At 33.5% G+C, this 18,791-nt stretch overlaps 1 protein-coding gene across 2 annotated transcripts in view; it reads right to left on the minus strand.

The window, feature by feature from the left end:
* The window catches only part of Ap3b1 (adaptor related protein complex 3 subunit beta 1), a 246,636-nt gene that overhangs the window by 75,894 nt on the left and 151,951 nt on the right, over positions 1–18,791 (minus strand). For both annotated transcript variants that reach the window (XM_047555616.1, XM_047555618.1), the window contains exons 18-20: positions 14,684–14,792; positions 11,486–11,657; positions 8,120–8,258 (exon numbers count right to left, since the gene is read on the minus strand). In XM_047555616.1, coding sequence (XP_047411572.1) covers positions 8,120–8,258; positions 11,486–11,657; positions 14,684–14,792 — 420 coding nt within the window. The remainder of the gene's footprint in view (positions 1–8,119; positions 8,259–11,485; positions 11,658–14,683; positions 14,793–18,791) is intronic.

Genomic DNA, 18,791 nt, shown 5'->3' on the forward strand with positions numbered 1-18,791 from the left:
GCAGACTATTGTTCTTTAGAGGGGTAGAAAAGGATTTACTTACTTTTTAGAATGTTTTGTAGACAGAATAGATATTTCGAAATATATCTGCTCATAAGTAGAGCTTTGTCCACTACAGTTTTGCTTATTAAGTTTACTACGTTTATGAAACATGCATAGATATGGACTAGAACACAGTGCTCCTAAAGCCTGAGGTATTCAAAGCTTGGTCATACATTCAGAAAAGATTTGTACATCTAAAAACAAGAGTATAAGTTCAGTGCTGAGTAGCACTGTTAACAACTAACGATCAACAAAGAGTAGGGTTTAAACAGATAAATCTGTGTCAAAGTTATTTATCTTTATGCTCTTTTTTATTTTACATGAAAGTTTCTTAGGTTAAAAGTTAGAACTTAAGTTTTTAACTAAAATCTTTTTGTTCATTCATTTCATTCATTCAATAGATATGTATAAAATTTTAAGTGTATCAGATTCTGAGATAAGTAATGGAAATAATAGCCTAGACACACATAGTCTCTGCCTTCAAGTAACTTACCATCTACTGAAGGCATTTAAAGTTTATTCCTAATGTAAATTAGTATAAATATTTTGAAGTATTCTCTAGCCATGGAAATATATCACTGAAGGAAAAGGTACATTACCACCATTTTAAGTGTTGAAGCTCTTATGACAGCATGTACATGAACAAGAGCATTACATAAAATAGATGGTATACAACAGTTTAAAATAATTTAAGTTGTTTGTTTTCTCTCTTATTAAAATTGTTTTCAAGGTTCATACAATAGACATTAAAACACTAACAAAAAGATCACCACTGGTTTTCCTCCTCAAAATAATTACTTCTGCCACTGAAAACTAAAAATCATCTAGATGGAGTTTCATTTTCATTCCTTATTTAAAAACAAACCAAACAGCATTTGTCACTCTTTGCTTCTCAAGCAAATAATAATGTTAGGGCTGGAGGAAAAACAGAAGAAATGTTAGTTTTGAGGCTGAAATTTAAAAGTTGCAAGAAAATGAAAATAGGTTCAGAATAAAAATGCCACTTCAACTAGGATATCATTCCTGTGAGAAAAGAACATATAATAAAAAGCACTTATCACCATGTGACTTATCAAAATGCTATGCTGAGCACAATGGGTGTAGCTTCCTATAAGCTACAATGGTGCATGACTGTCTTTCTGGAACTGTAACCTCCCCACCTGAAAAATTAGAAACCTATCAAATCAAGATAAAGTTAAAGCTGAAGGCAAGTCTATACCTTATTTCCTACTTCACAGCCAAGAATGTGTAACAATATCTATTACACACACATCAGGTCACACAAAACACAGAACAGGGCTGCATGTGAAATTGGCATAATCTCTTATTAGAACCCTAAAACAGAAAGAAAAAAAGGCTTTCAAAAGGACAGAATTTTATTGACTTCCTGAGAACAGCAAATAACCAGTGACTGAAATACAACATTAGCAATAGATAATGGTCATTTCTACTGAATTGAAAAAGCCTTGCATTCTGAATCAAGGGTATAAAATGCTTCATGATGTGTTTGGCATTCCTCTGTTATATTATATTTCATTTTTCATTTTAAAAAATCCATAGTAAGTTCAAAACATTTTCATACTTAAAGGATCTACTATAAAAATAAAAATCTGAATTCTAAACAAAGAAGTTAAGAGCTCTATTCCATCAAACATTTCTCCATTTGCAATTCATCTTGGTAATAGAGACAGAACCTGGGTAAATGCATATAGGACTTGAGGCAGGAGATTTTTCTTGCTCAATGCATAATTCATGTGCTCCGCCTGCAAAGTGTGTAAAATGAGAATTTCACACCGCAGCATGAGCCATGGAGCTGCAGAGAAAAGGCAGATGAAATCATATTTTACTGTGTGAATTTTATTTCTTACCCTCCCAATATTTATACAAAACCATCATTGACAAACCAAACACATTGACAGATCACCCACTGTTTCCATTGTGTTAGTACTTGAGAAGAGATCAGGCAGAAAGATAGACAATTTGTTTTTGTATATTTTTTTAAATAGAGGATTAGGTTTTTAACAGCTGAGTGACTGTATTAGACTTTTATAAGGACAACAGTAACTGATCTTAAGATCTCACTATAAAAAATATCTAGTTATCAATTCATCATCCTTAAATCTCCATTTTGTTTCTATGGTATTCGATTATACACCTCAACACATCAACATTTTCAAAATGAAATACAAAGTCACAGGGTTAAGAAACTGATTTCTACTTAATGTATTTCATTTCAAATAATAAATAAAAGATCCTGGAAATATTTATCAAGTTCCAAATAATACAAACGAAAATATGTAACAATATACCTGTAAAGATTTTTTATGTATTATGCATGTTCATTTTCATGCTGATTATAAGAGGAAAGGTACGTAGAAAAAAAGATTTGACATGACAAGCATCAAATATGCTTCCACTGGAAAGAGGTTTGAAATTTAAAACTATAAGACAGGATAAGCAGTATGTAGAGTTTGTCAAATCCATACTGTGCTTCGAAATCAACAATTCGAGGCTAATTTCTAGCTTCAAAGGGCAAGGTAGGTGCATGAAGTATTTTCAATTAGAACTACCTGCCAAGGACAATTTAATGACTCTTTCCTTCAAGTCATCTGACAAATTTGATTTAAAAAATCTGAGACTCACAAACTTGTGCCTTAAAATAAAGGTACAATTCAAGTATACTGAGACTTCATTATAAGTTAAGAAGTTTAAGTGATTAAAATAAAGCTTTCCCTATTAGACTACACCTACTTCAATAAGAAGGAATGTTATTGGTATTCCCTGTGTTTTAAAGGTCTCAGCTGAAATCAAATGATATTTGTTTTGAAGAATGTAAAATATGAACTAAATTAGGAAAGACAAATCAAACTTAAGAGGCAAGGTTTTGAATTGTTAAAGTAGAAACCAATATTCTTCAATATTCAGAGAAGTTATAGCAACATACATAACTTATAAGAATATAATTAAAGCTTATTTCCTAATTCTCACAGAGAAAAGAAAACCAGTCAGAAATTATACATGATTATAAATCTCATGTCAAAATTGCTTTATCCCCAAGAATCTTTCACAAAAAAAGATCTTTATCCCCAAGATCTTTTATTAAGGCAAATTTTCACATTTGCTGATGTTTGAACACTAGTAACCACACCAGTTTGGACCTCAGAGTATTTAAGAGATGTAATCTGTTTCTTTGCATCTCTCAAAGAGGGATTAGCAAAGTCCTATGATACATAACCTGAGAGCATCTTGAACACAGCCAGGAATACGTGCATGACAGTGTTTTCTCACTACCACTACAAATATTAATCTTAATTTGATTCAAATACAGAAATGCTGTTAATAGTGTTAAGTGCAAATACACTAAATATATTTATTTCACACTACTAGGTTATTATGATTTAATTGCATTTTATGTAATTAAAATGTAATATATAAGAGGAATATAAAATTTATTCACAATATATAATAATCATGGATTTTAAATCATAATTTAATCATCAATTATCTACATCTTCAGCTGCTAGTACACAGACACCGTAAATATAATTAAAATGTTGCACCACAGTTAAGGTGCAAATAGTGGACAAGGTAACAGTGAAAAAACTATAGTATGTAGGAGCACTCTAATATATTGGTTAGTTAAAAGAACCCTGGCGTTCAATAAAGGAAAAAAACCTGAAAACTTTAGAAACATTATTCTAAGTAAAATTTTCACCATCTGTTCAACACATAATTTCTAACTACCAGAAGAATAGAACTTACTTATATTGCTAAAAAATAATAAAACAATATAGATGTGAATATCTTCTAGACTCAGTATGGTCTATACAACTAATTTTTCTCTGCTTTTCTGTATTAAAGTGTTTCTTCCTTTACACTCTGTTAAGTATGTGGAAGCACTTAAAATATGGACTTATTAAAATTAATTTTGTTACAGGCATTATTTGGAGTAAAAGAATTATTTCACAAAAAGGACCATTCTCAAAACAGTTCTCAAATATATTTCAGAAAAGAACATCTATGCATAAAATATGCTTATCCATCAAAACAACTGTAACTGAAACAAGATAATTTTTCTTTGGTTATTACTGAAAATATGCCTTTCAATCAATAATGTAAACAAATAATCAAACATGACATCTGAATGTATGACTACAGTTTTGAGTCTTATGAATGTATTGCGGAATGGTACTGAATGAGAAACATTTTAAGAATGTAAGCAATTTAGCAAGGGTCCTTGCTCTTGTGACTGTCCCTGGACTATTCACATGAGTGATATCCTTCATCATATAATTTCTTCATTCCCTACAGTCATTTGTAGAAGTGGAGAAGCAGAAGGACCACACTATGCCATGTCCCCCGTGGTTTGTATTTTCTGTAATATAAGAAATGTGCAAATAAGGAACAAGGGCACAGAAATAGGAAGGAATACAGTTTCATAAGAGAACCACAAATACTTCAATGGGATTAGAAGATGGGGTGGGTTAAGACTAAAAAGGAACATTTGGACATACTAGCCTGAGTAGTTTACTAACTCAGATGGCAACTGGGGCACAATACAAGTGACTTAATCTTAATTTGGCAGTTGTATAGGAGAATTGGGGCTGGGAAAGCATTGGTTTGAGGATGACCAATGGCAATAGTCTACAAAGCTAATGAAGAGCTGATCTTGAATGGTGAAAACTGGAAAAGAAGAAACAGTATGAGGAATAACACAGAATCTGGAGGACTTGACAGAGAAGTCACAGATCCTTCTGAGGGAAAGGGAAGAATGCTATTCCCAAATGACAGCATGTCTTCTGGTTGTGCTTGGAAAACCAGTAGCCCCAGAAAGGTCTAGGAATTTGGGAGGAAAAGCTGGAGCTCTTGTAGGGACTGAGAGATGTTACCATGAACATAATGTAGTGGAAGCTATCAGAGTAAATGAAATCTCACAACAGGAAAAATGTTAGAAATGGGGGGAAAGAGGACTAAAGAAAACTTCATGTCAATATATTTCAAAACTGATTTGTACTAATTAATAATTTGGAGGCAATGTTCATAAGTGGGTGTTAGAAGGGGTAAAAAGTGAACTGAACAAAAGAATGAAAGGTCAATAAAGACAGAACAAAACAGATGCAGACAGTTTCAAGTAGGAGAACTGTCACACAAAAAGATAAGATTACTATTCAAGTAAAGGCAGCTGGGCTTGGGTTGGGAAAAGATCATGGTTATCTTTTCAGAGCAGTGTCTATAGAAAGTGATAAAGGTAGGAAAAAATTTCTAATGGACTAAGAAATAAGTGGGTTAAGAAATAACAGATGAATGATATGCATATTATTTTTTCTAAACTCTCACTCTGTTCCCTTCATGCTTCCTTTTTCTCTTTAAATGCTGGAAAAGACTTGAGTGCTATGGTTGGCAGAAGAGGAATTAGAGGAATAAATTAAAAGCAAAATGGAGAAAGATGATTATTTACCAAAAAAAGTTGGCCTAAGTGATAGGCATTACTTACTGGAAAGTACACACCAAGAAAAAGGAGGGTACACACAGATTTTGAGTAGGGGAAAAGAGAGATATGAAACAGTACATAGCATCAGTCTTTGGAAGTAAGTGGATAAGAACAGGCTGCAAGTAAGGGGTCATAAACATGCTGACTTACAATATGAACAGTGTGGAAAAGTCAAAAACTGAAGACTTAAAACTTGCAAAAATATGTAAGTTACTATTAGCTTTGCTTGTTCTGTAACTCCAATGCTATTAATCATGCAATTAATGTTCAAGTTAAAAAGTGTTAAAACTGCTGTTTTATATGATGTTTTATATTGATCTTCCACATTTTGATTTTTTACCATAACAAAAAAGAAATAAGGTAGATATTAGCATTTCTACATTATACATGAGGAAGCTAAAAATAAAGCTATTATCTCCCAACAAGTGGAACACTATACTTATCTCATAGGAACCCCATAAAAATTAACTGTTTTGAAAGCCATATATTCAATATACCTCCAAGGTCTCATTTTTATGCTCAGCACCCCCAAAACTCATTGTCCATATTAAAGAAAAAAAAAGAAAGGAGAGAGAGAAAGAGTAAAAAGTATAGATTTATTAGGCTGAAGATTTAAGGCATAGGAATTTTCAGCAGTAATACACTGTCATGCTAAATTAAGGTAAAGCACCCACCATCTGCCTTCATTACTCATAATTTGGAGCAGAAGCCACAACACTTGGTGCAAGGAGGACTTTTCCACAATTACAGAGTTGCCTATTATTAGAAAATTGGTATACTTGTAATCACAAGGTATACTCCAAGTCATTCAGAGAGAAATGGAAATAAGCAATTATGGCAGCTCTGTGGTGGAGAATATTTATTACAATTGCCAAATTAAAGCCAAAACAAAGAGGTATAAACCCTATCTGCCTATTATAGGTAGATAAAGGCATTCTAATATAAGGAAATAAACTTTCAAAGGAAAATATGTAGACTATCAATATTGTGAGATAAAACTATCAATAATGTTGAAAAAATGTATTTCTCAAGGATTTTGGCTCACTGTAATAGTTTGAATTTTTATGTTCTACTATCTATTACCAAGAGATCTAATCTGATCATCGAGTCTTTGACAAAGAAGAAATAAACTGAAACACTGATCTGGGTGTTCCTGTGGTGTTTTAAGAGGCTCCTATAGCTCTGCGTCTAATACTACATAGGCACTGAAGGCTAAAGTTTTCCAACTTCTAAAAAACTTCACAAGAATAACTAATTCAATTCCACCTCCTTGTTTCTTGTTCTATCAGTTTTAAAAGCATAAATTTCTTATTGTGAGTCATATTTACTGTCAATTTCTAAAAGCTCTTTATTTTAAATAATATTTTAGTCTTTTTTTGTAATTCAATAGAAGTAGAAAATGAGATATACCAAACTTATTATGTGATAGGTTTTTATATAAGGCCACACTAAGTCTTAAAAATCTCTAAAGGCAATTTTTGAAAAATAAAATTTCTGTTCATATTTTATATAGATACAAGATTTTAACAGGAATTTAACTTCCAAGTGTTTTACTATAAGCAATAATATTAAAAATATAGCAAGATAAATACCTTTTTTTTGGGGGGGGGGAGGTGCTGGGGACGAACCCAGGGACTTCCTTGTGCATGCTACGCAAATGGTCTACTATTGAGCATATCCCCAGCCCCCTGCCAATATTTTAAATATGCTTACTCTTTAAAAATAAATCTCTGTATGGGGGAGGGCAACTGTCTACTTCAATGAATTTATTTTCATCATCTGCTACTCAGAGGACATACAGAAGAAATTTAAATTCACAGAACTAACAAGCAAATGAAAAACTACTGGGTCAGGAAGAAACTGAGTTTAACGTACTACTGTATTTGAAGCCAAGAATCAATGTGATTCACTTATTCAAAGTAGGTGATGATAAAGATCAGAAAGATAATTAGATCTTAATTTTATATTAATAACCTCATGTTTACAACATACTTTTTTTGCTACAAAGCAGACAAAAAAGTTCAGTGTTACAAATGTTATATCAGAAAAACATCATGACTCTACAAGTGGTTTTTGCATGTTTTAAAATAATGGCTGCTGTATTTTAGTAACATAATATAATGTATACCTTTTAATTAAAGTTTAAAGAATATTCTACTATCCACTGACATTCTTTATAAAACATTAAATACTTTTTAAAGCGTATTAGTCTCAATTTTTTATAATGTACGTATATTTACAGTCTTGTTCAATACTACTTCTGTGGCTTCCATTTATTTCATTCTTCTTTAGCAAAAGCCTCCCTTGTCATAAGTTGGCCAAGAATTTCAGTGTCAAGGGATGAGTTAAAAAGCAGTTCTAACTTCTCTAAAGAGTTGGGTTATAAGGGAAAGGATTATCTAGAGGAAATAAAATCATAGGTGTGGATGAATACAGATGGTCTATTTTTGTTGTTAGTGACAACGTTAAATACTTCTTTTTTAATTTCTTTCAACAAAACACTGATTTTCAAAAATATTTATTGTTAATGAGGAAAAGGCTATAAGAATATTTACCTTTGATTATAACAACTCTATAATCTCTTACCTTAGTAGCTTCTCTGGATTCAGATTCACTTTCAGATTCTGACTCAGAATCTGAAGAACTTTCTATTGAACTAGATTCAGCATCGGAAGAACCTGAAGTTTCAGATTTTTCATTTTTCTTCTTCCCATCTTCAATATCACTATGCATAACAATAAATTTTAAAATTATCAACTGTAACTCCTTTACATAAACAAGTTTAAATAGTTTATATAAAGTATAATAAAAATGATTTTAAAATTCCACAATATATTAGTGAAATAATAATAAAGGTAGCATTATCTATAACCAAATAAATTAAAACTACTTCTGATGCAAAGAACCATAAAATAACACTAAATGATGTCATCAATGGTAATAAAGAAAATAATTAATATGAATGTTTAATTTACTAGAAATTAAATGCTAACAGTTACAACTTCAAAGATCCTTAGGCTGATTTTAAAATGCTATTCCTAAATACTGTTTATTGATAAATTTAAATATTTATGTATCTATTGTTGCTGAAACAGACTTGCAATGTATAGAATGTTTTCTGTTCAAGGAAATTATACAAGTTTCCAAATGTGACTTAAATACATCATGCGAGAAAATGTTAGCTAGTTCAAAGACAATTCTTCTAATGCACTAAGTCTTACTAAAAATGTTAACACTCAAATACAAACTTTTTTTTGTGTGTGTGGTGCTGGGGATTGAACCCAGATCCTTGTGTTTGAAAGGCAAACATTCTACCAACTGAGCTATCTCCCCAGCCCCAAATACAAACTTTTAAAATATCAAATTATGACACCTTAGTGCTTAATGGTATATATTCATTTGCTCACTGACTCAACTAATATTTAGTAAATATTGACAACAAACTAGCACTGTGTTAGGTATTAAGGAAAACAATAAGGTACACATGATCTCTGTGTTTCTACTTAGAGAGTCTACAATCCACTGGAGGATACAGAGAAATAAGGTGGCAGTGACAATACAGTATAACTAACAGTAAGGAAGTACAGTGTGCCATGACATCTATACTAATTTGACCAAGATTAGAAATGCTTCATGGAGGAAAATGGAGGCAAAGACATATAACTGAGAAACAGGAAGAAGGCAGGCAGGCTGGTAGATACGCAATATCTAAAAATAAGAAATACAATGTGAGATGGCTAAATAGAACTCTCTCAGGGGATGAAAGATACCTGGAGGTGTATTATATTTTCCCCAAAACTGCAAGTCTAGTTCTCTCTACTCTGTGTGTGTGTTATTTTCAAGAATCTACCTTGAACCAGGCAATATTAGGCACTCCACACCAGTCATACCAATTATTTTATTTATTTGCTTTTTGGTACTGGGAACTGAACCCAGGGGCATCTACTGTTGAGCCACATCCCTGGCCCTTTTAATGTTTTATTTTGAGATAGGGGCTAGCTAAGCTCTCAAGGCTGGCCTCAAGTTTGAGTCCTACCTCAGCCTCCTGGGTTGCTGGGATTACAGGCATGCACTAGCAGGCCTAGTCAATTATAAAATATAGATGGCACTCCTTCTAGGCACATTATTAGCCCATTTACAATAATGAAACTAATATTTGAGAAAGCTAAATAACTTGCTCAAGGACACAGGAAGGCAGAAATGAAATATGAACTCAAGTTTGTCTTATTGCAATGTACATTTTTTTCCAACAATAAACTATGTACCATCGCATGAAAATACCTTGTATGAAGTATAAAGTTCAAATTGAGCCAGAAATAGTAATGATTCTGGTTTTTACAGATATATAAAATTTATTAAGAGCTTCAAAAAAATCACACTGAAAATGTTAAAAAAAAAAAAGTTCCAAGAGACAGGCAGAAAGACACAGGGAAAGAGAATGGTGAGGAAAAAGAAGAAGTGATACCTCTCAAAATTGACTTTTATAGTGAAAATATGATTGCTCTTTATTAAAAATGGAGCTATGGCAACATCTCAGAGCACATGTAAATGTATATGAAGACTCCCTGAGAAAAGAATGAAATTTATTATCTCCGAGTCATTGGTTAAAGAAAGAACTGAAAAATGTAAGGATTTAAAATGTATTCTGTAGTGTGATAAACAATTCTTTCAAAATCAAACAAAAGTCCTTTTCAAAAAAAATAATGAAACTGTATGATTATAAATTTCTAGTATGCTGACTTATGCTATCTGAAAAGATGTTTCATGCATCGATCAACACTTTCCCTTTCTAGAAACAAGGTATTTTTGGTAAACCATAGTCTGAGGTTAAACCAAACATACAGAAATTCTCTCCAAGATAAGCCTGTTACAAACCAAGCAGCTCCTCTGCTGCAACAAGTCAATGATTCTAAATATATTTAGCTTCTAGCATTTAAGATAAGATTTTAAAGGTAAAAGTGTTATTTTATTATGCATCACTCAATTTTGATGGTAATTATTGTTTACCTTACTGCTTAGAGTTTCAGATGTTAATCTAATGAAAAGAATTTACTGGTAACTAGGTTTTTAACTTTGCAATGATGAAAAGCCTGTATTAATTTAACCTACAGATTTCATTTGTTCTGAACAGGAAAAACAATATAAATCACTTTTAAAATCATTAAATCCTGACTTAAATTAATAAAGTCATAATTAGGGCATTATGCTGTGTTTGTTATGGAAGTGGCAGGGCGAGCTGCTTTAATTACTGTCTGTAATAAAAGGAGCAGAGAGCGTACTGCGCCCCAATCAGTGCTGTCAGCCACGACTGAGCCAAGCTGCAAGCTCATCAAGTGAGCGGGCAGCAGGCTCCCGGGGAAAAGGCCATCATGTCGGCAGAGGCCACTCACTGACAGCAGTGAGGAAAACAGAGTCACACAATCCAAGTTATTAGCCCCAATTACTCAAAATTTTAATGACACTTCAATACATGATAATGTTGTTGATAATGGGAGATCTTAAAAAGCGTTAACACTTAAATATCTTATGACCGTCTTCCTTCACAGTCTTTGACTCTAATATTTGGATCATAATCTTTTTAATATAACATTATTTAGAAAAATCAATTGTCTTAGTTACATAATGGCAAAGTGTTGAAGGATTTAATTTTAGTCTTCAGCAAAATTGCTACAAAAGGTAATTAAGTGTTTCATGCCTACTGCTTGATCACTTAACTCAGCTTTCCAAGGTTATACCAATTTTTAAAATGTAACCCTAGGATGTGTTCAAGTTCAAAATTAAACCTAAGCATTATAAGCAGTAGAAAAATGTGAACTAAGTAGCACTTCATTTACAAAGATTCAATATCTGTTTTGAGAGAAAATAGTTATTTTCGCTAAATCTTAACAGGAAATATTTATGGAGAACATATCACAGGATATTTTTTGAAGGAAATGCTGAAAAATAATTTACCTTTTCCCTTTGTTTTTTGAGTTCCTCGTGGCTGTTCTTTTGTTTTCTGCTTCGGACTCATTTCCACTCTCACTTTCTTCCTCACTAGAGGAATCCTCACTGCTGTCTTCACTACTGTCTTCTTCCTCTTCACTTTTGCCTCCTTCTCCACTCTCACTTCCAGATTCACTCTCTGAAAAACATAACCAGATGTTCTTTGTGTTACAGCCATTTAATTATATGTGAGGACACCTGTAACTGTCAATACTGATCACAAAGGAAACCAGATGTTGCATTCTAGTTGTGTGGACCCCCGCTCGCTCAAACTTCTATTTCTGCACCCCATTCATGCAGATCTATGGGTTTCTGCAGAAGGGTGAGCTTGAAGGGAATCAGACAGACAGAGAGAAGATGCTCTGATAATGGGTAGAGAAAAACAAAGGCAAGAAAGATGAACCAAATAAAGCAAATTTGGGGGAGTCTCTTATCACAACCATAAGTATCTAGCTATAGCATTAAGGATAAAGAATTTTGAATTCTTCTATTTATAATGGAAAATTTTATTTAGAGAAAAAGAAGGCAGGCAACAGTTTAATTCTGTTAGTGACAAATTTTGAGAGGGAACCAAGTCAAAATCATCTCCAAAATTCTGAATTCAAGGACAACAAGCAAAACAAATAATTAAAGAGTTATTACTTATTTTAGTTAACATAGGGCACATAGGTCTAAAAGATGATAAATTATGTTATACTAAGTCTCTCTGCAGAAGTGATTCATAGCATATTCTTATGTATGTTTTTAAAATGAATTTTAAGATTTTTACTATTTAAAATGCATACAAATGCAGAGTTGTACACTAGATAGAAGGACAAACTCTTGCCCCTACCTACGATCTATATGAAGCACATGTACACAGAAACATAACCATCAATTAAGTTATTCTAATAAGTTTGTAACATCAACTTCATGAAGAGTCTTTTCTGTATCACAGTGAATATCTGGGGTTCTCAAATGGGAATGTTCAGGTTCAAATCCTGATCTTACCACTACCTAGGTATATAACTGAGCAAGTACTAGGTATGGTGGGGCATGCTTATAATCCCAGTGGCTCCAGAGGCTGAAACGGGAGGATCAAAAGTTCAAATCTAGCTTCAGCAACTTACGGTGGTCTCAGCTACTAAGACCCTGTCTCAAAATAAGATTTAAAAAAAAAAAAGGGGGAGGGGGCTGGAGATGTGGCATAGTAGTTAAAAACCACTGGGTTTAATCCCTGGTACCAAAAAAGAAATAAAAAGACTAAATAAGTTATTTAATCTCTCTGGGTCTCAGTCTCCTTTTCAACAAATGTGGATACTATTACTAGCTACTCCACAGAGCTGTTGAGAAGGTTCAGAGATCTGAAACAAGTGAAGGAGAACAGAACACAACAGGGCTTGCTCATCCTCCACAACTTTTATAAAGAGTGAAATTTATTTTACCCCAACTTTACTAAAGCAAAACAAAACAGCTAAATAAAGATATTTTGCATGTGTTAGTGTATCAAAATTATATACATATACCTATTAAGTCAGCTAACTGGCTCATAATAGAAAAAATAAAAATAAATAACAACACCTAGGTTCTTCTCTCATACTACCACATAGGAGTTCAACATGAATCTGGGTCCAGCTCACTTCAAGAGGCACTGTTTGAATTTATAAGTTAATAAGATCCTTGAGGAAATAACAAATTAAAAAAAAAAGAAAAAAGAAAAGAAAGAGTCTGAGGAAATTTGTTTATTCTTAAAAAGTGCTGTTCACTAGAAAACAAATCTCCTAACTTATAAAAGATTTTGCTTTCCTCTAGTAACTATAGCAGAACTTCAACACACTTCTTTAACTCACTACTATAAATAGTATTTACATATATATATATATAGATAAATTCATAAAAAGCCATAATATTAACTACCTAGGAATAAGCATGAGCTTATGAATGAATGGGACAGAGACAAATCTCTAAATTGTATAAAATGAAAAAGTGCCTACTTAATCATAGAAAGAGATCTTTCTCACTAGTCCTCATCACTCCTGAAATTCCATATTTTTTACAATTAATTTTTTGAGGGCTGGGGATATGGCTCAGTTGGTAGAGGGCTTGCCTTGCAAGCACAAGGCCCTGGGTTCCAATCCCCAGCACTGCAAAAAAAAAAAAAAAAAAAAAGAATTAATTGTTTGAACTGAGGTATTTTCTCTACATTTTGGTTTATGAAATCAGAGTGTAATACATCACAGATTAATTTATCAGACAAGGGCAATGGGGAAAAAAATGAATTACCTTAGAGTAAGACAGAGATAACCAAGTAATAGTGAGGGCCCTTGATTCTCCAAGGAATAAAAGTTTTAAAGAAAGCTGGGTGTCATTTGGACTTGGGTCACATGTGCCCCCAAGGTTAACTGTGAAGAGTTGAGATTACACACACCAGTAAAATCAGCTACTCAGGAGGCGGGAGCATGAGGATCAAGGTCAGCCTCCAATGTAGCAAGACCCTCAGCAACTTAGCAAGACTTTGTCTCAGATTAAAAAATAAAAAGGATAGTTGATGTAGCTCAGTGGTAAAAATGACCTGGATTCAAACCTAAGTACCAAAAACATTTTGTACAATTAAAAAATAATCATGAGTAAATAGGGCTGGGTTGTAGCTCAATGGTAGATTAGAGCATTGGCCTGGCACATATAAGGCACTGGGTTTGATCCTCATCACCACACATAAATAGATAAAATAAAGGTAACATGTTTATCTACAACTAAAAATATTAAAAAAAAAAAAAATACAAGGGCTGAGGTACAGTTCAGTGGTAAGCACCCCAAGTGAAATCCCCAGTACTACCAAAAAATTTTTTTCAGAAAGTAACTCAAATACATCTTTGTTATGCATATCACACACAGAATTTTAGTAATGAAGGGATTTAAAAACACCTAACTCTACCCCTTCATCTACAGATACAGAGAAAGGTAGGTGCCTTATTCAATTTGCATAGCTGAAACCCTGGACTTCTTAATTCTTCCTATTTAGAATTTTTTTCATTGTGTATGAATGCCCTCAATCTTTTAGATTCTGAACAGAGAACTGTTATGTCTTGAATTTAGTTACAGATCTGAAGATGGAAGAGAGGAAAAGATGAGTTTTTACATAACCTAAAGTATGAGTAATATATTTCAATGTATTATAAAACCCACCACTGTCACTGCTGCTATCAGAAGAGTCTTCCTCTTCCTCAGATTCAGAGTAAAACTTCTTAGCAGGATTTTCTTTCTTTGCTTTTCCTGCTGGGGTCCATTCTTTTGCCTGTTTACAAAAACAAACAAAGTTAATATAAATGAATATTCATTCAGGGATTCAGACTTTTGGCAAGTGTGATCCTTCAGAATCCACTCTGTACTCAAAAGAAAGTTTAAGTCCTCAACTGAAAAGCAATTGTTAGAAGATTTCAACATCTCTAGCAATTAGGGAAATGCAAATCAAAACTACATTGAGATTTCATCTCACTTCAGTCAGAATGGCAATTATCAAGAATACAAATAACAATAATTGTTGTTGAGGATGTGGGGGAAAAGGTTATATATTGTTGATCGGAACGCAAACTAGTGCAACCACTCTGGAAAGCAGTATGGATATTCCTCAAAAAACTAGAAATGGACCCACCAAATGGCCCAGTCCTCCCACTCCTCAATATAAATCCAAAAGATCTAAAATTAGCATACTACAGTGATGCAGCCACATCAATGTTTATAGTAGTGCACTTCACCATAGCCAAGCTATGGAGTCAACTTAGGTGCTCTTCGACAGGTGAATGGATCAAGAAAATGTGGTAGATATACAAAATGGAGTATTACTTAGCCACAAAGAAGAATGACATTATGGTACTTGCCAGTAAATGGATGAGGCTGGAACTCAGTGAAAAAAGGCCAGTCCCAAAAAAAGTCAAAGGCTGAATGTTTTCTCTGATATGAGGAGTTAATACAAAATAGGGGGAGGGGTAAAAAACTAGAAGAAAGAATAGTGGAATAGATGAAGGGGATTTAAGGGGAGGAAGAAAAGAACACTGAAATTAAACTGATCTAATTTTCCTGTGTGTGTGTGTGTGTGTATGAATATATCAAATCAATTTCACCATCATGTACATCCACCAGACACTAATTAAAAAATAATAAACTGGGGCAGGGAATATAGCTCAGTTGGTAGAGTGCTTTGCCTCGCAAGGCCCTGGATTCAAAAAAAAAAAAAAAAAAACTAAGTGGCAGAAGAGTGGAGGGAAGGGAACAGCAGGAGGGAGGGGAGAGAAAGGGGAAGTACTGGGGACTGAATTAGAATAAAAATTATATCCTGTGCTTTTATAATTTTGTCAAAATGAATCCTAGTGTTTTGTAGAACTAAAAAGAACCAATAAAAAGAAAAATAAGATGTCCTGGCAGGAAGACTGATCCAACTGACTCGTACCAAAAAAACCACAAGCCCTCCCTCAGAGTTAATCATGTTAAACCAGCTGTCTTATTTCACAGACAATTTTAAACTTTTGTGTTTTTTTTTTTATTGTTAACAAATGGGATACATGTTGTTTCTCTGTTTGTACATGGCGTAAAGGCATACCATTTGTGTAATCATAAATTTACATAGGGTAAAGTTGTTTGATTCATTCTGTTATTTTTTCCCTTCCCCCCCACCCCTCCCACCCCTCTTTTCCCTCTATACAGTCCTTCCTTCCTCCATTCTTGCCCCCCTCCCTAACCCTAACACTAACCCCTCCCACCCCCCATTATGTGTCATCATCCACTTATTAGCGATATCATTCATCCTTTGGTTTTTTGAGATTGGCTTATTTCACTTAGCATGATATTCTCCAATTTCATCTATTTGCCTGCAAATGCCATAATTTTATCATTCTTTATGGCTGAGTAATATTCCATTGTATATATATATATCACAGTTTCTTTATCCATTCATCAATTGAAGGACATCTAGGTTGGTTCCACAATCTGGCTATTGTGAACTGAGCAGCTATGAACATTGATGTGGCTGTATCTCTATAACTTTTGTGTTTTTTGATCCACATAAGATTTAAACTATAGTACTTCAACCTAAAATGGTTAAGGGCAATTAGAGGTAGAAACAATAACAACAATAAATTCAAGTTTACAGCTTGACACTGAAGTAAAAGAGAAAAGAAAAAAGAAAGAAAATATATAGTGTCTACAAAAATTGCCCTAACCATCTCAATACCCTAAGTCTGACTTCTCTCTTCGTCTCATCCCCTAAACATGTAACCCTTCAAGAAACCCTTTCCCACCTTGGTCTGGGCCATCTCTCTCTCCAGGATTACTGTCACTGTCTCCAAACTGATTACCTTGCTTCTGCTACCCTCTTGCCCCATCTAGAGCTGACTGAACGCTGAGGCTAGATTCAATCTATTGAAACCTACATCAGATCAAGCTCCTCTTTGGTTTGAAACCCTGCAATTTCACTCAGAGAAGCCAAAGTCCTTACAAAAGTCTGCATGATCTGATATTTGACTATCCCTTTGTGACTAATACTCCTTGCTTGCCTCTCTGACTTCCCTTGGTTGCTCTCTTGCACACTTCACTCCTGCCACTTCTTACTGTTCCTACATATGCCTAGGCCTGCTCCACCATAGGGCCTCACCTCCAGCTGCTTCCATCTCAACACCACCTTCTGCCCCTTTAAAATCACAGCATTTATTGCTTCCTAATATACTATGCAATATATGTATTTCTTCAGTATTATCGTTAGCTATCACTGACAGAAGGTAAGCTTCTGGAGAGCAGGGATTTAAATACTTTGCTGATACATCCCAAATATGTCTGCCACAATAAATATTAGTTATATTTTTAGTCCTTTAAAGACTTCAATATTAAATTCAAAAATGTTTGGATTTTAAAAAAGGATGGACTTTGGTGTTTACTAAACATAGTATTTGTAACATTATTTATTAATATTAACCCCCCAAATTCAACTGCCAAAATTGCTTTGGTAATTATAATATTTTATTTTAAAATTTTTTTATTTGCCCTAATAATGATTAGTTGTACATGACAGTAGAATGCATTTTGATACATCATACATAAATGGGGTACGACTTCTCATTCTTCTGGTTGTACATGATATAGAGTTACACAGGTCATATTTGCACACATGGTAAAGATGTCCGATTCATTCTACTATCATTACTATCTCCATGCCCCCTCACCTCCCTTCACTCTCCTCTGTCTAATCCACAGTACCTCTATCTCCCTGACCTTACTGTGAATCAGCATCCACATATCAGAGAAAACAGCAATTATGATCTTGGTATATCATGAAAAATATTATGCTTCAGATATGATCTTAAAAATCAGGAAAATCAATTTTTCTAAAAAAAAGGTCAAAATGGCTGACTCATTCATTCAATACACTTTTAATTGAGTTTCTACTATGTGCTAGAGTACATATTTTGGTATAAAGGAATTTAGAGCTTGACAGTTCTTATTCAAGAATGGTTCTCACCACCAGATATACCTTAGAATCACCTAAGAATGCATTTTAAAATACTAAACAAACAATAAAATATTAATACTAAAAAATTGAAGTTCACCTCCTGAGATCCTAATTGATCTACAGCAGGTGTAATATGGGTTTGTTTTGTTTAAAGCTCTCTATATGATTATAATATGCAGCCATGGTTGAATATCACATATGTAGAAGGCTTAAGGTATGCTGCTTTAAAAAGACAAACTTCAAGCCAGTGCAGTGGCACACTAAGCTAAGGGAGAAGGATTACAAGTTCCAGGCCAGTCTGGGCAATTTAATAAGACCTTGTCTCATGATAAAAAATAAAAAGGGCTGGAATGTAGTTCAGTGGTAGAGCATCCCTGGGTTCAATCCCAAGTACCAATAAGGGTAATAAGCTTCAGTAACCCAAAAATTACTATATAGGCAATAACAGCAATGTGAGTAAAAATTACTTAAATATATTTAAATAATGTACTGAAGATCAGTATTACTACTTTTTTATATTTTTTAAATGTCTCCAATATGAAGTCTATAAACAAAGTTCCCTTACATTTATTGAACATTTAAAGTCCATGTTTTTCTTAAATCTAAATGTACTTTTCTAATGCCTGGTAAAAAGTTTATTGGAACAATTTGATAAGACGAAGTCAACAATTTAGGGGAAAATGGCTCCTATGACAAGGCCACAAACTATAACCATGGAGTTTTAGTATTAAAGAACTGAAGACTAATAACAAAAATATTTTAGTTTTTCACATGAAACAACAGTTCCTCATTCCA

Source organism: Sciurus carolinensis, chromosome 6 (assembly GCF_902686445.1).
Source record: "Sciurus carolinensis chromosome 6, mSciCar1.2, whole genome shotgun sequence".
In the NCBI taxonomy this organism is placed as follows: Eukaryota; Metazoa; Chordata; class Mammalia; order Rodentia; family Sciuridae; genus Sciurus; species Sciurus carolinensis.